The sequence below is a fragment of the Rhodamnia argentea genome, chromosome 7 (assembly GCF_020921035.1).
Source record: "Rhodamnia argentea isolate NSW1041297 chromosome 7, ASM2092103v1, whole genome shotgun sequence".
In the NCBI taxonomy this organism is placed as follows: Eukaryota; Viridiplantae; Streptophyta; class Magnoliopsida; order Myrtales; family Myrtaceae; genus Rhodamnia; species Rhodamnia argentea.
In genome coordinates, this window is record NC_063156.1 from 9,689,910 (window position 1) to 9,713,434 (window position 23,525).

Genomic DNA, 23,525 nt, shown 5'->3' on the forward strand with positions numbered 1-23,525 from the left:
GATTTGCCTTCTTCTAACTATGCCACCGGTACGTCATCTAAATCACGATTTTAACCTCGCCCTCGCTTGATCCGACTAGCGGACACCGAGGGCTCGAGATCGCTTAAAATCACAACCGACGTCGCATGACAAGATAGCGGTGGCCTAATGCGGTCGCGCGACGGTCGCGCTTGGGATCGTGTGATCTCAACTCCCATCGACTAGGGTTGCCCAATACTAGCGTTGTTCTACCCGGGATTGCACGACCTCGCCGAGGATTGCACGGTGGGAGCGTGGAGGAGGTGGCAATGAGGCGGCGAGAGACGAGCTTTGAGAAGATGTTGAAGCTTTTGGGAAACGTCGAAACTTTGTGAGGCCAAGCATTCATCGCCACCCAACATTGAGAAATGTTTTAAGCTTTCAAGCATCATTGATTACTGAACAATATATTAATTAAGTGAAAGGCTTTTCGAGGCCAACTTTATTTACATACAAAGTTATTTTTCCAAAGTAACTCGTCCATTTACAATAATCCCGCTACTCCCTTTCGAATGTCTTAAAGAATTATTAGTACTCAAAAGAAATTTCTTGGGAGCGAAGTTCATTACCTAAATTTTTGAATGACATTTGAATTGGGATTGAGTGCTTCCGAAAGCATTTCGAGCTTCACTTGGCGCCTCTTCTGCGTTTCAATTATTTCCAGTGGCTTTCGCAATGTTGTTCTTTCTTTGCTTATTAATTCAAGTCGTAGAAATGGGTCGGTGACATAACTACCCAGTGCGCTGTTGATTTAGCGGAAATACTCTTAGGAGCCTGCATTGCAATCATTTCGATTCTCTGATTATGTTTTATAAAACAAAAAAGGATGAAAATCATGTTTGATAAGGGAAATGATTCTAATTTTGTTCCCGAAAACAGTTTTGGAGGAAAAACAAGAAAAAAAAAGATGGTTATGGAAAAAGAATTATCTTTGAGAATCACAAAACATAATGAAGTCGCACATCTTTCACTTTTTTCTCTCATCACTTTTCAATCGATCTAAAACATAACGAGGTCTCGTTTTCTAAGAATGATATATAAGATAATAAAAAATAAAATAAAGTGTTAAAAAATTCAAAAAAAAAATCTAAAAAGTTCTAAAATATCAAAAGAATTTCAAAAAATCTCTAAAAACATAAGAAGCTTAGATTAGCTAATTTGATCTCATTTTCATAAATTTGGACACAGATTCCCTAGATTTCATAGATTTTATTCTTTTTTTAGGAAAATCATAAACACCTTTGAAATTAAATCCGAACCACAATTTTTTAAGCCCTTAGGGTTTCAGTAAGGTTTTATGATGCAATTTTATCAATATCATGATTCCTTGATTGTGCACTTGATTTCATTGATTGTGATTTGCCTAGGTTTAAGTACTTCAGATTTAGTCTAGTTTTAGAAAATTTGAAAAAAGACAAAAAATAACATGCGTGAACACTTAGCATTGGCTTACCTAATATGTTTAAAAATGAATTAAAAATTTACATGAAACACGTTTAGAAAAACACTAAATTTCGACACTAAAAGGGCATCAATAGAAACACCGACGTAGTCAAGTCCCCGGCCCTAAATTTCTCTAGTTTTGTAGAATCGAACGGTTTCTCCCGACCATTTGATAATGTTCCAAATCTACCTTCGGCAAAGACTAGTGGCAACTCCATTTGCATGTACACATATACATGTCATTGATAACACCGAGATCGAATTTAATATTCCTTCATTGCAATTTGGTATAGGCCTACAAGGGCCCGAGCTAATCTAAAAACACAAGCTAACCCAACATATCTTTTTTTAAACTTAAAATGACTTGTTATGACACGACAATTAGATGGAATAGTACCAAAAATATTATATGCAATATCCAATATGTTATATAAGTGAATCAATATGAATTAATCTTCAATTAGTTCGAAATGTATGATGAAATTTTACAAAGTAACAAATGATAAAATTTGGAAAAGAGAAATATTTTCGGGAACAAAAATTTTGTGCGGTTATCAAACGCATTTATGATCCAAGAACAAAAATTTTGTGCAATGACCAAACATGTTCTGATTCTTTAAAACTCATATAGGGAACAAAATCATAAAAAATAATTCTAGTCAAAACCACTTTTTCGAATTAGAATCGTTGTCATGCAGACATTTTCTTACGTGCTAGAAGTTCAATCACCATCCGAACAAAATCTAGTTTTGCACATTACTATGCGACTAGATTGATGACTTGACCCTTCCCATTAAAAAAAAAAAAAACCATACATTTTTCATTGAAGTAAATTAGCAGCTGTTGGCACCTAAATTTTGGTTCACGTAGACTCCTCATTCATCGCATGAGAAAATTAGGATCGAACTCGACCCTTAAACCAAATTACTAATTTTGCATAGTTTAATTTTTGCCTTCTACATTGCATTTACAGGGCATTTAGGACTACCCCATAACATCAAGTTCCTTTTGTGGAATAACCTTTGCACTCAAGTTCTACAAGAGAGACAAGCTTGAAATTGAACTTTCCAACTTCTTCGGAGCTTAAGCTTAAGTTCTAAGGCACAAGAGGAGCTCCGAACTTTAACTTTCCAACTATCTTGGAGCTCAAACTCACGTCGGACATGGGAGATGAACTCGGAATCTAACATCCAACATTCTGGGAGCTAAAAAATAGCTCAATGAGCTGGGGGATTGTGCATTCTAACGTTAGGGAAATTTCGAGGTCCAAGACTATGACAGTTTGACTTAAATGGTCATCCCGAACTTGAACGACTGTTGACTTAAAAAAATCATTAGGATATCTTGACCCGTCATTTCGAGAGTTTATCTTAATTAGGAGGCGATATTCAAGTCAGCCTTGGCCGTTTAATCGAGCTCTTAAATCTGTGCCCATGTCTTGCCGATTATGCCGACAGGGTAAGGTCAGGTGACACTTGCTTGTCCTTGGTCACTTGCCATGTCCAGGGCTTGGTGATGTTATGCACAAGATTTGGTCACACGCATGCACATGCCTCAATCACATGGCCTTTCCATCTCATTATCATTATCATGGACAAGTATGCACGAGATTATGTAGAGCCACACATACACGACCTCACTTAAATCCTTTTAAATTCGTCCATCCATTCCTATTCATCTTATCTCCACCTTCCATTTCATCTCATCATCCTCACCATCCATAGTTCCGGTAATCCGACATCCAGCATGGACGCGTTCCTTATTTTAACATGCTGGTACCCGCACGCTCTACCCTTGATTTGAGAGAAAATATTTTTTTCCCTTTATCCCAAGAAATACCCTCCAAATTTTACATCTTAGAGTTAAGATGAAGCCTTTTAAGGTCATGCTTAGGACCACTAATCATCTTATCTCCACCTTCCATTTCAGCTCACCATCCATAGTTCCATCTCAATCAACCATCTAATGGCTAAATATTAAATCAAGCCGCTATAAACCTTAATTTAATAATTCTAGGATCAACATAGCTAGAATCTAGAAATATAGTAATGATTTAAAGGAATTTGTGCATTTGATTTGAGATTCGTCGTTCTTGATGTGGAATTCTGACGATCAAATGCTCAAGCACTCCCCTTTATGACCCTCCGAAAGCCTGGCATCGATGAGATCCGCTTGCGCTCTCCTCTCTCACTTTATGAGGAGACTAAATGGCGTATGAAATCATTAGGATTAGAGGGGGGGCGCCTTAACACTATTTATAGAGTTTTAGCCGAGCTCTCTCATCACAGACCAGGCCGAACTCGGCCCACACTAGCCAAGCTCATATTTGGCCCATTACGAATCCTCACATCCATCCTTTATTAGACCAAACATGTAAAAGGGTAATTACAATCCCAATTAATATAAGCCCACATTAGAATAACTCTATCTCAATCAGCCATCTCATGGATAAATATTAAATCATAATTTAAGTCAAGCGAAGACTATCCAATTATAAATAGGACCCTTGGCTTTGGGCCATTCAAGGCTAGCTCTCTCTCATTGCGGCATCCTCTCCATGATCAAATTCAGTTCAGCCTCTTAATTGGATTCCGTATACGTTTTAATAAATTAATTGGGTTTGGAATTTATTTAATTAAATTCGGAATGAGTTAGTTTGGGTATTTTAATGGTAGCTTTGCTACATACTTAATTTTAATATTTATTTAAGTAGATTGGTTTGTTCCCCGATCTGGGGCGGAAGACTAAACATTAATTGATTGAGCCATAGTAACTTTTGAAAATGTTTTCATTTAACTAATTCATCTAGAGTTTATTAACTTCACCATGCATAGTATTGATAGGTTTAATTCCGTCATATGTCAAGAAAAAAGATGGGAAAAAAAATTAAGTTATTGCATTTAGGTTGCATCTGATTGAATATCGCATTATAAGATTAAATAATTTATGGTTAATTTTTTATATAGTATTGTATTCTTGTTTAGTTTTAATTCATTATGCCGTTATTTACTTTTGACTCATAACTCACAGGATTTATCCCAGGGCTTAAAAACAAGAGTTTGTTTTGATTTTATCCGAGCGTAATCATGTCTCCGGACTCGTGAATTTTTGATCCGTAGGAGTAATATATACTTTCACATCCTACTCAAGCTCCAATGGGGTCATATAGGTCGGTAACGGCCCCTAAATCTTATATGCATAGTTGATTGGACATATCAAGGAGCGATTGGTAGTGATTGAGCGTACTCGTGCTAAGCGAAGGGGCCATCTCGTGAGGGGAATCATTCACACTCGCTTAGTAATCCATCAACCTCGAAAGGGTTCCGATGACGCCTTAGTTGTCATTAATCAACATCAAACTCATGACTCGAGAGTGGGGCTGGACGATTACAACCACGTCCCATCATAAATGTCCCCATTCCACACCGCGGCTATTGGGCCACCTCTATCCCTAGCTCCAATGCAAGCATTTGATGGAGAGATTAAAGAGATGTATTGGACTATAATCACTTAACCATTTGAATATTTAGCGAGGTAATTATTTAATGGAAACTTAGAAATTAAATAGCAACAAAAGTTTAGTGACAACATTAAGCGTCAATCAAAGTTGATCGACCCATTAAACTAATCATGTGAGCCCTAGGCATCGTATAGCTTTTTGGTGAAAACACTTGCTTACCGTTCACTTAGCAAGAAGTCTAGCAACGCAATGTCCGGAAACTTCTTGCCGTTTCTACATAAATTAAATCCCACCTTCGACCCTACGGACCGTCCGATTTGAAGACCAAGAACGAAATCCAACGGTCACTTCGACCCTACACTGGATCCCTCGCACTATCAAGTATCAAATACAGAACCTGAGTCCCCTCTCTGGCTTCGATTGCAAAATCGTTAGCTCCACCCACAGCTTTTCACTTCGGTCGCTCCCCCTTATCTCCTCTTTTATATGGCCACCGTCGCGGCAACTCCGGCCACCGTCGCCAGACCTCCGTCGCGGCCGGCCTCCGTTTCGTTGGTGTCCTCGACGAGAGCCCGCGTCTCGTTCAGAAGACGTAGCTTCAGGCCGGCACGCGTCGCCTGTGTTACTTCCTCCGGCATTTCTCCTCTCCGGTTCGCCAGTTTCGTGCCCTTCGCCGCCGCCGCCGCTGGCGATGCAGAAGCCACCGAAACCGAGGAGGAGGTGTTAGAACCACAGGTCGAGGTACATCCTCTCCATTGATTAGTTCGATTGTATTTCATTTTCCTTATCTGAATGTGTGAGAAGCTGCGAGGGGGCAATTAGGTGACATCTTTAAGGTTGCAAGTTGTTCTTGGGATGAAATGGGAATGCAGAGAAGTTTTTAGTGGAGGAGTGAGTGATTCCAGCTGACCATATCTGTGATGTAATTCATGAAAGTTATCCGTTCTTTAGTCAGCTGAAGATTTTGATGCATTGTTTTGGAATGCTGTTCTTTTGATTGAGGAGCTTAATTTAAAAACGTTCCGTAGTTATGGGTGTTTGGACATTGAAGCTTTCTCCAGATTGATATTGAAGATCAGAAGCTGCATTAATTTTTGTTAGCCTTCGGACCCAAAAAAAAATAAAAAAGGGTGGGCAAGGGGGGAGGGCCCCCGCCCCAAGAGGGGGGGGTGAAAAAATTAAAAAAAAAAAAAAAAATCTTTCAAAGATAATGGGTGGGCCTCTCACTTTCAAAAGAATTGTGATGAGTATCTTTAAGAATTCAACTGGAACATAATCAACGAGTAGGATCATCATGTATGGTCTAACCAAAGTTGACTTAATGGTATCTGAATACGGAGTTATTAGTCAGAGATATGTCAGAATATAATAGATAGAGGTTAAATGGAAATGAGCTATCGGAGATTGGGTTTCTCATGTACTTCGTGGTGCTTTTGGAAGATGACATTATTTTGAAGAAAGTCACAGCATCTGTAGTAATGAGTTTAGCCATTCGTTACATCAGAAAAGATAAGAGCTGACTTTGTTTGAGACTGATTAATAAACTGCGGTCTCTCCATCTCGGTAAGCTTTCTCAGCTTTTGCTTATCTAGCTTTTACATGTAGAGGTTTCTTTCATTTATAATAGCCTCTAAACATTGAATGTATCAATGAATATCTACTCTACTTGGAAAGAAATTGTCCCTTTTCCTTTAATCATATATGAAACTTTTCTTTTAGTTAACTATGATTCTGAGAAAACTCTGGAATGACTCTATGAGCATTATGACTCTATGAGCATTTTATTATCATTGACACATTAGAGTATCGAGCACCATTCCTAGAAAGTATATTTACAATAAATCTCTAAATACAACATCGAAATGTATAGCAATGCCAGTGTGGTTTACCAATGTCTAGGTAAAATTGGCGAATAGCAGGAAAACGTTTTACCCAAGCCTTTAGGAATAGAAACTGGGACTAAACTTCTTTCAGTGTGACAGGAAGGAGATGATGGATTGCTTACTTAACTATTTATTATCCAATACTTGAATGCTTTTGAATTTTCATATACTTTTCACTTTTAAAAGGTCAACATTTTGTAGTCTGCGTGATCTTTTCTCAGATAATTTGACTGATATATGTTTGGTTTCGTTTGAGAGTTAAATCAGTGTGACATAGTTCCTGCTGTTGTTTGGCTTGCTTTACTTTTTTATTCCCTTCTCAACAACGGTTCTCCTTCTATCGGAAAGAGGGGGACTGAATGATAATTTTGAAGAGGCAACTCTGTTAAAAGAAGAGAAAGTGGGACATTGCTTGCCGATGTAAATGCATTTATCAGCATTGCAGGTGCTTTGGCGTGCAATTGAGTTCTTTTTGTTTCTTGAGCTTGAATTTTGTGTGGGTTGCACCTCATCCTATATTGAGTTTCTCTTTACCTATGAAAAAAAAAATAGAAAATGGAGCTGTATGATTGCATCCTAATTTGCATCATGAAAGATTTGTTGGGTTTATTGGAAATTGCTCTTTGGGAATTTTTCCAGTAGTGTAATGATTACGTGAATGGGGCTCTGAAGGACAGATGCTTGTTCAGGTCCTCCTGACTTGTATCAAGCAAAGAATCGTTTGTATAGTTGGCCACTGTTGCTCTTTGTAGTTGATGTTGGTAGAAAACTTGAGACATTGCGTCTTCCAAATTGTATATACTAACAAGGTTTCCAAAAGTTGGTTTAATAAGTCTTGTGGCTTAGTTCTAAAGAACATTTGACCAAGCCAACCCCTCTGTGTTTTTGAACTACTTCTCTAGAAACCATCTCAGTTATAGCCATCCATCATATGGTAAACAGCTTTTATATACCTTCTCTCACATACCTAGGATTACTCTTCAGAAGCATCTTGTCTATGACAATATTCTAACAGGTTAGTTAACAGGATGATGCTGATGGTGCTGTTGTCTCAGAAGATGGTGCTGCCGCTGATGAAGTTACTGATACTGAAGAAAAAGCTGCTTCAGCTGTTTTAATATCACTTAAATCCTATAAAGAAGCTCTAGCAAGTAATGATGAATCAAAGGTTGCTGAAATTGAAGCTTTCTTAAAATCCATTGAGGATGAGAAAACCACTCTTGAAAGTAAGGTGGCATGCTTGTCTGCTGAATTGTCTGTAGAGCGGGACCGCATTCTCAGGATTAGTGCAGACTTTGAAAATTTTAGAAGGAGGACTGATCGAGAACGTCTTTCCCTGGTAACAAATGCCCAAGGAGAAGTAGTAGAGAATCTGTTGCCTGTCTTGGATAACTTTGAGAGAGCTAAAGCACAGATTAAAGTGGAGACCGAGGGAGAAGAGAAGATAAACAATAGCTATCAGAGCATATATAAGCAGTTCGTAGAAATTCTCGACTCAGTTGGTGTTGTTCCTGTGGAGACAGTTGGGATTCCTTTTGATCCACTAGTAAGTTATCTTGCTTGCTTCTCACACGAAATGCCTGCTTTCTGTTCAACTTTTTAGGTTGCTGTCATGGTAAAAATATACTGCCGGCTAATTGAACTTACCTCAATGATGAACAAAATTCTATTGCCCTAAATGATAACTATATTATCATTACACAGCAAAGATATAACTTGTTCTCCATTCACCATCCGAGTTTCTATGATTGTCCCCTAGGAGTGTTATTAATGTTGCATTTTGAGGTAAAATCCTTGAACTGAAATATTTTGGTATTAAAACTATAAGAGGTTAATTCACCATTCCATGCTCAAAGGCTGCTTCAGCATCTGCAACAGTTAGTAGCTACAATAGAGATTGAGCTTGTATCTTCTTCTAATTATCCACGCCAAAAATAGTCAAGGGAGAGGGATTCCAATGATCAAAAGATGCTTGATTGAAACTGTTGCCTATTCCAATTTCTTCAAATGGTGTAATGACCAAACTTTGAGTAATTGGCTTTATGCAGGTGAACTACCGAGTTGGCTCGAAATTCAGTCGAGTACTTGATGAACTCTTTCGAGTGATTGGTGAAGTTTATTCAGGTTTCTTGAAGACCTGGATTCGCTTTTAAGTTCAACAAATCTCGATTGGTTCGGGCCAACTTGGTGAGTTCACACATGCTGTAGACATTAATGACCCTATATTCAGAAGAGGTATGAGGGGTATGGGACTCCAAGAAACTTTTGTTCCATCCCACTTGTTGACAACATTTCGGCCAAGATTCCAATCAGAATGCACTCTTTGATTCTTTTATCTGATGTTTTCGTTTTCTCGCTGCTCCTCTATAAAAGCTGCATGAGGCTATTATGCGGGAGGAGTCTACAGAATACGAAGAAGGCATCATCCTTCAAGAATTTCGCAAGGGGTTTAAACTCAGTGAAAGACTATTGCGTCCGTCAATGGTGAAGGTATCAGCTGGTCCAGGGCCTGCAAAGCCGGAAGCAACGCCGGCTTCTGAAGAAGAATCAAATGACGCGAAAGAAGTCCCTGTGGAAAGCAGTGCAGAAACAGAGTCTGGCTAAGTGTGGACAGATATATTTTGTCTTCAATTTTGACATGGAGCAGCAATTGCGATTGTTTGCTGAGCTTCAACTGTAGGAATAGCTTTATGGAATGCCAACATCTGAGTACAAGTGCTGTTGTTGTTTCTTGGTTGTACTTTTAGTGGAGGAGCTATTCTGGTACCAAGTAATGGAATTCGCCGAGAAGCAGTTTTCTTATGCATGCAATTATGAATTCTTTTTGGTCAGATCTTCTGTAACATGACCATGTATAAGTTGTTTAGAGAAGGTAAACTCCTTTATCACAATTTTCCGTTTGTCCAGGTTGATAAGGGATGACTGATCTTTGTTATAGCTCTTCTTTTCGGCTGAGTTTTTGAGAGTACATCTTTAAACTTGCTCATTCTTTTTCGCCCTTTATTTGTTTTCGTTCCTTTTTCAGGTCCATTATGTCTTGAGCTATGTGTTTCTGACAATTTTTCTGAATCCAGTCAGGCTGTCATACGACCTATAATATCGTCACTCGAGGCTGGTGGCTCTTAGGGGATGCTCTTGTGGGTTGCTTGAATGTCTAAGAAAGAGTTTCGGTCATTTCATGTGATTATTTACTCTTGTATTTCATAAAGCAACTACTGTCTCTCGTCCCACACACAACTCAGCAGACCCCCACACCACTGAGCCGCCATCTCTATCACTGCAGCAGCCCGACCTCGCCGTCAACGCCTTCACTGCCTGTCACCATCCCTGTTTGTGGCAAGCTTGCTTTCGGCGGCATGGGCACATGAGCCTCGCAATTGCTGGGAGCTGTGCTAGATCTGCCTCGTGCTCAATAGGCCCACAACAGGCCTTGCGAGCTCTGCAGCATTGCTTGGCCATGGTCGCGGGAGGTTCGTAGCAGAGCTCAGCATTTAGCGGCAGTGGCCGTGCGTGCTCTACTACAAAGCTTAGTCATTGCCGCTTTCGAGAAGAAATAGAAGAAGGATTAAGAAACGTCGAAGATAAAGGAACAAGGAGATAGATAGTCTTACCCCACCAGCTGATTCTTGCCCCGTTGATTCTTAAAACTAGCCCCCTACGCTATGACAGTACTGGAGTCTGAAGTAAATCATGAATGTCTCTTTGAATGAACAATTGCAAGCCTCTCCATCAATGTCCTTGTCAAAGATCCCACAACCATCTTCAAGGAAATTCCTCACATGGCTATTTCCAACCTCATCGGACATCTCCGAAGAGACGTTCACAGGGCTATCCCAGGTTTTCGGGCAGGTGAAAATTTAGATACTTTCGGGCAGGTGAAAATTTAGATACTGATGAATGCTGCCGAATAAAAACAAACGTGGCAAAGGTGTCACGCGGGAAGACAGGTTCAGGGATAGGCAATACAAATGTATATTTCCTAGGGGTGATCGGTTTTAGGTCTAGTCCGGTTCCCTTCAAGAATCGAGAATCGGACCGATGGTCCCGGTTTCCATTTTTCGAAACCAGGGATCGGACCGTTGGTCTTGTCCGGATTCCGGTTTGGTCCGGTTCTCAGGCAATTCCAAGGAACTAGTAACATGACGCTTTCTCTCTCCAAAACTACCTTTGTGTGAAACTATCTCTTCTGTGAGTTCATCCAACTACCAAGGTCAGATCGCTCATAAACCGATTTATATTCTCAGCTACTGATGCATCAACCATCAAAATTCCCACTTGGATGTTTGGTCAACTTCAACCTAATATGGCACCTTTCGTCATTGGTTTATGTCTTTCGATCTGCACTTCAACTTCTCAACCTCGAGCTCAGGTTTTGCTGCTTCCACTTGGTTGAGTAATACCAACTTTTCCTGTACAAGATCGACTTTTCCAAGTGATAACTTTATCCCGAGGCAAAGCCATATAACATGGATTTTGGTCTAAAGAAGAACATGGACCGGTAATGAATTAGTGGTGAAGAGCATCCAGAAGTTTCACAAGCTAGTTAATTATGTGCACAATCTCAGTCAAGTGCACAGAGCAAACAAGATCTTATCTCCCAGCAAATCTCTTAATCTATAGTATGGGAATGGTTCATTCCTACAAGACAATGTCTGCAAACTATGGACACTTTGAGAATTGATTACAGGAGTCGTCGCAAACCTCTATATGAGAAAAAAAAATGTTCAGAGGTGGATGTATAACAAAGGATAGGGAAGAAACATGAAGAAATACGCCCAGAACCGGTCTTAATCTATTTAGGATTAATTTAAAAAAGAGAGAAAAAATCACCAAAAACCCTGAACTATGTCAACTGTGACACATTTACCCCAAATTTTTTTTGTGACACCATAAATCCCAAACTTTTGCTCATGTGACGTATTTACCCTAAATTTTTTCTTGTGACATCGAAAACCCTAAACTTATATATGTGTGACATATTTACCCCAAAATATTTTTTTGTGACATCAAAAATCTTAAACTTATATCTATGTGACACATTTACCTCAAAATTTGAGATAAATGTGTCACATGCCTATAAGTTTGGAGTTTTTAGTGTCACAATAAAAAGTTTGGGGTAAATGTGTCACACGGTAAGTTTGGGTAAATGTATACATTGGTATAAGTTTAGGGTTTTTTTTTAAAAAAAAAATCTATTTGGGCAGTCCGATTTGCTCACTCCTAATATTTCCTAATTACTAGGAATTTGTTATATCCGACTATAACACATTTACTAAATTTAATTATGGTTAGACAGACAAACCCGTGCTCAAGTGAAACTTTAGCTGTTGTCGGATGAATAATATGCGTACGAGGGACGCGTAGAGGTGTCCCTCCGTGGACCTATGCATTCTGTTTCTGCTCTCATCAGTCGATGGTGGTTCGCGAGTTGTTTCACAGCTGTGAGCCTCTGATCTGACCGGTAGTTGCGGCATAATCTGTTCGCAAGAGAGGAGAGGAGAAGAAGAAGAGCTGCCGTGGCCAGCGAAGTTGCCACAAACCCCACCAACCACCTTCAACCTCCGGTTCCACAGTCTTCCTCTGTTAGAATGGAAAGTACCCAACTGAAAATTATACACTTCAAGCAAATTGCAAATGGATGACTATTGGCCGTTTATCGATGACTTGGACTTCTGCTTTTGCTGTCTGCATTCTCGCAGTGTCTTGTCAAGATGTGCTTGTATGCTTTCGAGGACCACTTGCCAGCCGCCTCCGTGGGCGAAGCGACACCCGACGTGTGCGGACACAAAGATGAATGAATAGACGAAACGAAATTCGATTAAGTAGGTGAAATAAATGAAGGTGCATAATCGATAGCAACTTATCACTTCACGGTATAGTCCAACTTCATATTTTAGTGGCATCATGCAATCACGTGTATTGGATTAGAACTGAGAAGACGAGAGATTCTTTCCCACGTAATGTTGGAGAGAGAACAACGACGTCGAGCTGCTCCTCACCGCGAAATTTATGAGACGGGAGAACTTATTGGTACACCGCACGCTTTTGACGACGACGTGCAGGCCAGCCAGAGGACTGTTTTTTTCGGACAACTCTGACGACTTTTGCTAGCTTGAAGGACCTTGGTTTAATTGCCACCTTCTTTCTTGCTCACGTGAACAACGATGAACTGAATTTATTGTCTCTTTCCAAGCAGAATTTTCTTGTTCAATGGCAATATAAAAGTGGACTAATTCATTGACTTCAAAGTCTTTGAGTAAGCTTCGTGGGCATTTTCCTTATTGCTCTTGACTGCTTAGTTTCTGAGTTTTTTTTTTACACTCCATCAGGTTCAGCTTAAGATTCAAATGCTCCTTGCCTTTGGTGAGTTGTGTAGAGAAGCAGTAGGTTGTGACTCAAGTTCTTTCAGCTCCTCAAACTGTCTTCAGATGATTTTGCTGTTCTAAATTCTATTGCTTTTCGTTTTCTTGGTGTACAACTTTCGACAATCCCACTTCATTTCCTGTTCTGGAGGTTAGTAGATGCTACTGCATAGTATTTTAATTGGGCTGCCTTGCTCTCCTTGGTTCAGTTTCTGTAGCTAGGAATCGAATCCGTGCTGAGCGGATTATTCACAAGCACGAGTTCGTTCCTTAGCCCCTAAGCAAACTCCTTGGGCTTAGTCTTTTTTCGTGATTCAGTGCACTCTGCAAACTTCACAAGCAATCAGCGCAGAGCACATTCATGTTTTTGTGGATGGTTCTGGTCAAAGCAACGAGTTAGCAGAGATTCATCAATCTACCTCCTCCACCCCTTGGCCCCTTCTCTCTCTAACATGTCTTGTTCCTCATTTGAGTCTCGATTGTATAAGGCTTGAACATGCCAGTTTTCTTCTACTGAGGGATTACATGGAGCGTTTTCTGCATCAACTAACATTCATATTTCGTACAGGAAGTCAGAGGTTGCAACCGGGACAGGCATTAGTAGTTTACTTTGTTTCAGGTCTATGTGCAGGGAGTTTTACTCATTTCAATATGTTAAGCTTTGATTCAGTTCCATTCACTTTCTCTCTAGAGCATCATGGACGACAATGTGGAGCAGAAACTTTCGGAAACAAGCAATCTGAAGGGGAGAATTTGGAGCGAGACCAAGCTCGTTTGGAGAATCATTTTTCCCTCAATGTTCGCTAGAGTATCGGCGTATGGGATCCCAGTGGTGACTCAGATATACATCGGACACATTAGCGAAGTAGATCTTGCTGCTTATGGATTGATACAGAGTGTTCTCTTGTTGTTTGTGAATGGGGTTCTGGTAAGCTCTCATCTCACTTCAATCCTCTGCTAGTTTAACATCTAGCCATCAATGTAGCCTAAACAGAATTAGTCATCAGGAAAAGGCACCCTGTCAGTTGAGGAGAGAAAGAATCTCGAATACGCGCTCGGCTTTGCATAAGTTTTCAATAACCAGCTTATCACAGGGGAGTGAGGCCAATGAACAGAATCGTTTACTACCCAAGCTCGATAACTGGTTTATTAGCTTGATAAAGTTAACTCCAACAAGCTTTGATAGAACATTCCTGTCTTACTTTCTCTTAGTGGTTTCATCTTGAAGTCATTCTAGCATGGACATTACTTACAAATCCGTTTTTCGCTGTTTTTGAAGTTGGGAATGTCGAGTGCGACTGAGACATTATGTGGGCAAGCATTTGGAGCTGGCCAATACCATATGCTGGGCATTTACTTGCAAAGATCATGGATCGTCGATATTGTGACGGCGACAATACTCCTCCCTGCGTTTATATTTGCGACTCCGCTCTTCCGGTTGCTCGGTGAGGATGATGACGTGGCGGTTGCGGCCGGAGAGATCTCTCTTTGGTTCATCCCTTTCCTCTACTACTTTGTTTTCTCGCTGACCGCCCAAATGTACTTACAAGCACAGCTGAAAAACTCCATAGTTGGATGGCTGTGTTGCGGCTCTTTTGCCCTTCATTTGTTACTCTCCTGGATCATGGTTAGCGTGCTCGAGTTGGGGGTTCCCGGTGCCATGATTGCCTTGAACATATCTGGTTGGTCTACAGTAATTGGAGCATTCATCTACATTTTTGGAGGGTGGTGTCCTCAGACATGGAAAGGATTCACCAAAGCCGCCTTTGCTGATCTCATTCCCGTCATAAAGCTGTCAATTTCTTCCGGCGTGATGCTTTGGTAATTCTGAATCTTCTAAGCTCGCTTATGTTAAGTGAAAATGGAGATAAAATGGAAACTGAAGACATCAACAAGAAAAGATCTAAAGAAAGCCACAGCACAATATGGAACTAAATCCACGGCTTCCTTCTTTGGCATGCCAATCGATCCAGAGATCCCAACTCTTTTGGCATTCTACTTTCCGAGTTGCTTCTGGAAATAATACTCTCTTCAATCTGCTTGAACATTCTCATGCATCCACTTCCATAATATAGTGTAGGATGCAAGACATGCTCACTTTTATGTTTCTTCTTTGATAGCTTGGAGCTGTGGTACAGTGCTATCCTTGTCTTGTTGGCGGGATATATGCAAAACGCGACCGTGGCAATATCCGCATTCTCGCTCTGGTAAGAAACTCCTCGGATTTTGTGTTCTCATTTTCCCTGGCTGCGTGTGACATTAATCAACTTTTATCATGCAGCATCAGCATCAACTCATGGGAATTCATGATCTGCCTCGGCTTCCTTACGGGGGCATGGTATGATTCTCTGACCTTAATGGATGTGTTTTTGAAGTGCTTGTAACTTCTTCCTGTCTCTCTCCCTCACTCTCAGACACTAGTAATGTTTACCGATCGCCATTATAGTAGGTTCATCTAATTTTCCTCATCTCGCCGTGCTTACAGTGTGCGTGTATCCAATGAACTCGGGAGAGGAAACGCCAAAGCAGCAATGTTCTCTGTCAAGGTCATCGTCTCCAATTCTTTAGCTATTGGAATATTGTTCTGGGCGCTATTTTTAGCCTTCGGAGACGAGATTTCGAAGCTTTTTACAAGTAACGAAGAAGTTGCAGAAGCTATGTCCGGTCTCTCTATTCTACTTGCGTTCTCCTTCTTGCTCAACAGTGTACAGCCAGTGCTGATAGGTAGCTGCAAATTGTCCTGCTCATACTGGTGCATGCTGCACAGTCAATTAGACCTCAGATAGACCGTTTTGGGATATTCCTGGCATTCTATTTGTGTATTAGAAGCACACTCATATTATTCCATAGTAGTGCCAACCTACGGATTTTTTCGGTTTCAGGTGTTGCCATCGGTGCTGGTTTACAGAGTGTGGTTGCGATTGTAAACGTCTGCTGCTATTATTTGATTGGCATACCGATCGGAGCATTACTTGGATATGTGGCTGGTCTGGAAATTAAGGTGACTTTGGACATGACCATATTTGTGGATGCATATTCAAAAGTTCCAACATATAGTTCTCTCTAGATAATTTTGTGAGCCGAATTGAATCCTAGTAGATTGGTGTCTGATCAAATCTTTGCAGAAATGAACTTGTCATATATATGATGACGACGGATTGATATGAACATTCATCGACTTATTTCCTTTCTTCCTCCTTTTGGCTAGGGCCTGTGGGTTGGATTGCTGTGCGGAGTGCTAGCGCAGACGTTGGTGCTTTCTTTCCTCACTTGGCGAACGAACTGGGAAGAACAGGTACTACTACTAGAAAGAGTGAAAAACATCTGAAGTGCTCAAATTTTGTTGAAAACATCTATGATCAGTGGCTCGTTTTTCATTTCGTGCAAATGATGACTGCTGAAATGCTCATTTTCCTTTCCATGAGATACTCTTATTTCTAAAGGCTGAGGAGTATGTCCGTTCCCGTTATGTAGGTCAATAAGGCATCTAAACGTCTTGATCGGTGGCTTTTGGAACCAGAGGAACCTACTGAGAGTGTTAGTCATGCTTGAGATCATCCTCCAGGACCCGATGCGGAGAGGGGCGACAAACGACTACTTTAGAAGCATCTTCTTTCCTTTTTCTTTTCTTTTTATTCTGGTTTTGGGTAGGTTCACTTTCAAGTAATCCACATGGCAAGTTTTTGTCGGCTATTTCCACGGCAGCATGGATCTAAAACATTAATTCTTTGTTTAAAACAAAACCCTAGACAGGATCCATGTGTATATTGAAATTAATAGGAGTTCAAGACGTACCTTTTGCGGATTAAAGATAAATTGACAATTGGTTGTATTTGGATTAGCGCCCCAAGTGTTGCGCATCTACCGGTATCCACACACACGAACTGAAGTTTTCAACGATACTAGTGTTAGCTTACGGATCTTGGAGCTCATCTTGCTTGATTGCCTTTGATCTTCGAGACTCTCTCAAAGATCTAAGAACAAAGAACGATTCTCTGTATTTTTCTCCTTCGGAATAAGACTCTCTTAATTCACTTCATGGTTTCTAGGGTTTTTTCCATGTCTATATATAGCTTCAATATTTACACGTAATAAAAGAAGTGAGGCCGGACGATTCGGGCCCGCCAAACCGTTTATCTCTAATCGTGCATTTAATTGTTATCTCGCATAAATATTTAGAATAGGAGAATAAATTAAAATTTACTTCTTAAGTAAATCAAGGCGCAGAGAAAATATAAACTCGGTTCGCTTTTGTGTGCGACCATGTATGTTCACTAAACATTAGCAGTGTGCTCAAAACTTTTTTGGGCCCACAAGTCATATGCGGTCTCTAACAACACATTATGACTACCTAAGTATAGTGAAGGTCGTTTTTTGACACAACCTAATCTACAACTAATATTAGAGTATCAACCTTGATTAGTTCTTAGGGTAGACTGCTAACAAATTTGCCTTCACGATTAACCAAATTTTTTATACCCGAATTGGAAGTAAATTTCACTGTTGTTTACAGCATTCACTATGGTTCTGAACCTAGCTTATATATAATATCTGTCATAAGGTCGAGTATACAATACTTTCGAGGAGAGGATTAACATATGATCCTGGAATATGTGAGCTGTGTTCGGAGGTACCTCTGCCGAGATGCTCAATGTGTCCCATTCTTGAAGATTAACTGGCTGCAGGTTTCGCTCCTGACAATCATATGCTCTACGTAACTCATCTTCACATATTGTACTTGTTAAGTACATGTGTGAAAAGGAGGAACCAATATACTCAGTCAAACCGAAATTCAATCGCTTAAGCTTAATGAACTCGAACTTTGGGTTTCCTCTTGGATCCCTGATTATGACCAGATTAAACTTCTACACGGTTCTCCTCTGTGGTGATTAAGCTAATCATGAATAATTGTGAGCCTCGGAGGTTGTAAACTTCCGCCTGTTCTGTGGTATGAGCGTCATTTTAACACTAGTAGTGCTACAGTCTGTTTGAAATTCGTTTTTAGCATATGGTAACACAGTCACTTTTGAATTCAAAGCCCGTGCATTGGCCTAGACCTTTTGCTCTCAATTCATGTCTTCTTAGCTTTGACCAGTTGTTGAAGGCTTGAAGTTGTATATATATATGTTCAGCTGAACTGGAGAAAAAGAACTTTAAAAAGAGTGGGATCAGGTCCATCCTCCCTCCGTGGCCAGTATGAAAATCGGTTCACGATGTACTAAAGTCTATTTACAAAGTGATGCTAAATCAATTGATGTATCCACAGCAACCTTTAGGGTGGCAGGTGCATTTATTATGGGTAGACAGCCCAAAACTACTTTCTCCATGCACATTACTCTTCCAATGAAACAGTGGATGATATCTCTGAAGTTGGTCTGACATGAAATGAATGAGATTTTGCATCATGACTTATGAACATTTAAATCCATGTTGTATACCTCACCTGTTATCTGGAGCACCAGCTCACAGAATGACTTTCATTCCGACAACCTTCAATAGAAGTTGGTTTTGGTTTTAGGATTCATTCCTAGCCCAGATGTTTAATTACCACCTTTATCAGAGTCTTTAAATCGAAATCAATTAGGAAAGCTTTTACTTCTTCTTCTTCAAATTCAGAAGGAAGAGTGCATCTCCGCCACACTAGTCCTGCATCGGCTTTTTTGCATAGGTCCAATTGCCTCCTGCTGCTACCTAACTACCATATACTGGCTTCCTATACTCCAATACCCTCTAGTACTAGCTTGTATAAGTCTAAAGAAGCTGACTTTCAGCTTGCATACGAAAATGCAAATTACTCTGCACCTGGCACTTTGCTTGCTTGCTTTAATGAGAGACGCGTAGTTCGAAAGGTCAGGCAGGCTCTTCGATGCAGGAAAAAGAGGATAGGAAACAAAGAACATTTTTTTAGCTCCTCTTAAGTGGCCACTGGTGTGAACTGTGAAGTTTTGTGGATTTCAATATCTTGAGTAAGTCCTGTTCCCTTCTTGTCCTCTTCTTGCCTGGCTTAGTTTCCTCAATGTACTTGTGTACTTTAGCTGTTCGGTTTAAGATTGAACCGGACATGAAAGTTTCTTCTCATCTGGCTCCTCAGGATGTTGCCGTAACCGTAACCTGAGGACATTAGACACAATGACAATTGCTCAGGGAGTATAAAGATTTGGACTTTTCACCTGCATCTATCAAACCGTGATTATTCTTGACAAACCATGTTTCCTCGAATAGCTTAAGTTGTTAAGTTGTTGAGAAACGTGCATCCAATGTATATCAAGCATGTATGTTAAAACAACCCTGAAAAACAAAAACAATGTAGAGCAAGTCTGCTTATAGTCATAAACTTTCTACCTTTCTAGATGATTGTTCCTTTCTAAAGTCATTGTTGAGTACAATTTCTCAAACGCGCTTAATTTTTTTTTTCTCTCAGAATAGAAGATGCTAATTCAGAGTCATGAAAAGGAACTGCCCTGCTCAATTTGGTTCAATATCAGTAGTAATGTTGCCTAGAGCTTCACTCACTCCACTCTACATAATTTTAGAGTAATCAGGGAAAAGCACGTCCTTTCTTAAGAGGGCTGGTCTAAGGAATTTACATTCATTTTAAGTGAAATTCACTAGTCTTTCATCTTGTGATCGTTCATCCCTTTCAACAGGAAGATGCTACAATTATGGATGAAAATATGGAGCAAAAGCTTTTGAAAACTGAAATATTTTATGGAACTACAGTCAAATGTTCTAAAAGCTTAAGAGGGCCAATCTAAGTAATTTACATTTATTTTAAGTGAAATTCACTAGTCTTTCATCTTGTGATCGTTCATCCCTTTCAATAGGAAGATGCTATAATTATGGATGAAAATATTATGGGACCATAGCCAACTGTTCTAAAAACTTAAGCTACTAGAAGAATGCGTGGTTTGATATTTATATATTCGAACACTCCCTCTCACGCTTAGATGCTATAATTATGGATGAAAATATTATGGGACCACAGCCAACCTTTCTAAAAGCTTAAGCTACTAGAAAAATGCGTGGTTTGATATTTATATATTCCAACACTCCCCCTCACGCTTAGTCTGTTTTTTTGCCGAGTACTAAGCGTGGACATATTCAATGGGGAGGCAAATAGGGGCCCGGAAAGGTTTGAACTTAGGACCTCCCGCTCCGATACCATGAAATATTTTATGAAACCACAACCAACTGCTCTAAAAGCTTAAGCTATTAGAAGAAGGCATGGTTTGATATTTATATATTCCAACAGAAACAAGTGACCTGAAGGGGAGAATCTGGAAGGAGTCTAAGCTTGTATGGAGGATCATTCTTCCGTTGGTCCTGGCTAGAGCATCCTTGTACGGAATCCTAGTGGTGACACAGATTTACATGGGACACATTAGCGAACTAGATCTTGCTTCTTATGGATTGATACAAACTGTTCTGTTATTGTTTGCAAAAGGAATTCTGGTAAGCTCAGCTCACTATCTCACTTCTTTTATGTGCCCATTTTGACATTTAGCAACAAATGTAGTCTAATCTGAAGTTGTCGTCATCAAATTACACACTCCAGAAAGGGGTTGAAGAATCTATTGTACGCGGTGAGCTGTCAACTTTATAATGTGACGCTCTATGATGTTGTCACGTAGAATCGCCGTGTTTGAAAGTTCAGCAGAAGGAATTATGTCTAGATGAGACTGGCTAAGTAAGCACCTGTATATAATGTTCGTGGACTTACTTAACAGTCCCTTTTTGCTGTTTCGAAGCTGGGAACGTCGAGTGCGACCGAGACATTATGTGGGCAAGCATTTGGAGCAGGTCAATACCACATGCTGGGTATTTACTTGCAAAGATTATGGATCGTAGATCTTGTCACGGCGACAATGCTGCTCCCTTTGTTTATATGGGTGGCTCCACTCTTGCAGTTGCTTGGCGAGGACGAAGATGTAACGGCTGCGGTTTGGACAAATTGCTCTCTGGTTCATGCCTTTCGTCTACTACTATGTTTTCCTGTATACTACCCAAATGTACTTCCAATCACAGCTAAAAAACTCGGCAGTTAGTTGGCTGTGTACCGGCTCTTTTCTCCTTCATTTGTTACTTTCTTGGATCATGGTCAGCGTACTCAATTTGGGGGTTTGTGGTGCAATGATTGCATTGAACATCTCGGGTTGGTCTGTGGTAATCGGAGCATTCGTCTACATCTTTGGAGGGTGGTGCCCCAGACATGGAAAGGATTTGATAGAGCTGCCTTTGGTGATCTCATACCGATGATAAAGCTTTCGCTTTCTTCCGGCCTGATGCTTTGTAATGCTAATTCGTAGTAGTCTTGCTTATGGTCAAGTAAAATGGAACGAGGACATTTTCTACTGTCAAATCCGGGGCGTCCTTCAAATCGACTACTGAACCATAACCAAACTCTTTTTTTTTTCATTCTACTTCACTGAAAAAGTTACTGGAACTTGATTTGCTCTCTTCTGGTCGATAATTTGCTCGTTCTCGAGTATTCATTTACGAAGTACAAACTTGTCATACATTACATGGATACTCTTCGTCTGTCTTTTTGTCGGTAGCCTGGAGCTGTGGTACAATGCCGTTCTCGTCTTGTTAGCCAGATATATGCCTGATGCGAAAGTACAAACTTGTCATACATTACACGGATACTCTTCGTATGTCTTTTTGTCGGTCGCCTGGAGCTGTGGTCCAATGCCATTCTCGTCTTGTTAGCCAGATATATGCCTGATGCAACTGTTGCTATATCTGCATGTTCAGTAAGGACCTCTTCGGGTTACCAAGAATTCTCATTCCCTGTAGCCTCATGTGACAGCAAAGAAATTTTCTCCCCGCAGCATCAGCATCAATACTTGGGAATATATGGTGTGCCTTGGCTTCTTTACTGCGGCATGGTACGAGTTTTCTAATCTTAGTAGATGTATTGCACTTGCAATTGCAAATTAAGGGTTTGTCTATTATGTTCATCTTGCTGCGTGTACAGTGTGCGTGTATCGAATGAACTAGGTGAAGGAAATGCCAGAGCAGCAGTGCTCTCTGCCAAAGTCATCGTTGCCTATTCGTTATCTATCGCAGTGTTCTTCTGGGTACTATTTCTAGCCTTTGGACACGAGATTGGGCATCTGGTTTCGAGTAATGAAGAAGTTGTGGAAGCCATGTCCGGCCTTTCCGTTCTACTTGCATTCTCATTCTTGCTCAATGGTGTACAACCGTTACTAATAGGTATGTACAGACATCTCCGGTTTGTTCTGTTCCAAAGTCGGTTCCGACATACGAGTTTTTTGGTTTCAGGTGTCGCCATCGGTGCCGGTTTACAACGTGTGGCTACTATCATAAACATCTGCTGCTATTATTTGGTTGGAGTGACGATAGGAGTACTGCTTGGATACGTGGCTCATCTGGGAATTAAGGTAACAGGGAACATAGCAAAAATTATTGAATGTTCAGATGACTGCTCCTTTTTGCCGACCTTACCCATTGCGATGCATGCTCAAATCACCATTATCTTTGCTTGCTTCTCATGAATGATGAGTTGAAAAATTAGTAGTACGTTCATACCTGCCTAACCTTTTGAAGAAACAAAGTAGGACGTTCTGATAATTGTCCGTACACACGCCGGTGGCTGAAACCTTTGTTCTGTTTTTTAGGGCATGTGGGTCGGATTGCAATGCGGAATGTTAGCGCAGACATTGGCGCTTTCGCTCCTCATGTGGAGAACAAACTAGGAAGAACAGGTGATGTGTTAAAAGAGAATGGCAAGAGCTGAAGTTATCAAGACTTACCCAAAAGATAAAAATCACTGTTTCAATCTCATTCCCCTGTTTCATTTGCAGTCATCTGATAATCACTCGATGATTCTTAGTCTTTCGAAGGCTAACCTGTACGAACCATTGTCGAGGTCAATGAAGCATCGAAACGTCTCGACCAGTGGCTTTTGGAGCCATCAGATGGACCTGCCGACGAGAGCTCGAATCATGCTTGAAGTCGTCCTCCGCGACCTAATGAAGAGAGAAATGGCTATTCGGGATTCGAAAGAACTTCTTTTGTGTCCCTTTTTGGAGTTCTAGCAGGATCTGCATTCGAGCAATCGGGTTGCTACAACTTTTGTCAGCTACTTTGCCACTAGTATGGCTCTAGATCACGTTTCTTTTGTTGAAGACGAATGAAAATTGACCTCATGCCGACATCAATCCTTTCGGAGTATCGAAATGCAATGGGAATTCTTAACTGCTGATTATGTTAAATCCACGGATCTTTTGAAGTCCTCTACAAAGTATACATACAAGGGACTGAAAGGGAGCTTTGAGACATGCAAAAGTTGGCTCGCAACATTTGATGACTTGCACACTCAAAGAAAGAAAAACA

The 23,525-nt window shown here is 40.4% G+C and overlaps 2 protein-coding genes and 1 pseudogene across 4 annotated transcripts; all 3 read left to right on the forward strand.

The window, feature by feature from the left end:
- Positions 1-5,291: 5,291 nt before the first annotated feature.
- Positions 5,292-9,707, forward strand: LOC115737737 (protein GrpE). 2 transcript variants are annotated; one of them, XM_030670053.2, is made up of 4 exons: positions 5,292-5,662; positions 7,832-8,350; positions 8,853-8,991; positions 9,178-9,356. In XM_030670053.2, exons 1-3 carry the CDS (start codon positions 5,408-5,410, stop codon positions 8,955-8,957), a joined length of 879 nt encoding a protein of 292 aa, XP_030525913.2. In that variant the 5' UTR covers positions 5,292-5,407; the 3' UTR covers positions 8,958-8,991; positions 9,178-9,356. The 2 variants fall into 2 exon arrangements, with proteins under 2 accessions (XP_030525913.2, XP_030525911.2); XM_030670051.2 differs by lacking the exon at positions 8,853-8,991 and having other exon boundaries at positions 5,308-5,662; positions 9,178-9,707.
- Positions 9,708-13,381: 3,674 nt separating this feature from the next.
- Positions 13,382-17,776, forward strand: LOC115737731 (protein DETOXIFICATION 24-like). 2 transcript variants are annotated; one of them, XR_007199189.1, is made up of 9 exons: positions 13,382-14,094; positions 14,446-14,987; positions 15,287-15,373; positions 15,448-15,504; positions 15,652-15,890; positions 16,049-16,167; positions 16,375-16,461; positions 16,641-16,815; positions 17,611-17,776. XR_007199189.1 is itself a non-coding variant. In XM_048282230.1 (8 exons), exons 1-8 carry the CDS (start codon positions 13,864-13,866, stop codon positions 16,716-16,718), a joined length of 1,440 nt encoding a protein of 479 aa, XP_048138187.1. In that variant the 5' UTR covers positions 13,382-13,863; the 3' UTR covers positions 16,719-16,900. The 2 variants fall into 2 exon arrangements, 1 of the variants encoding a protein (XP_048138187.1); XM_048282230.1 differs by lacking the exon at positions 17,611-17,776 and having other exon boundaries at positions 16,641-16,900.
- Positions 17,777-20,270: 2,494 nt separating this feature from the next.
- Positions 20,271-23,388, forward strand: LOC115737733 (annotated as a pseudogene).
- The last annotated feature ends 137 nt before the right edge of the window (positions 23,389-23,525 follow it).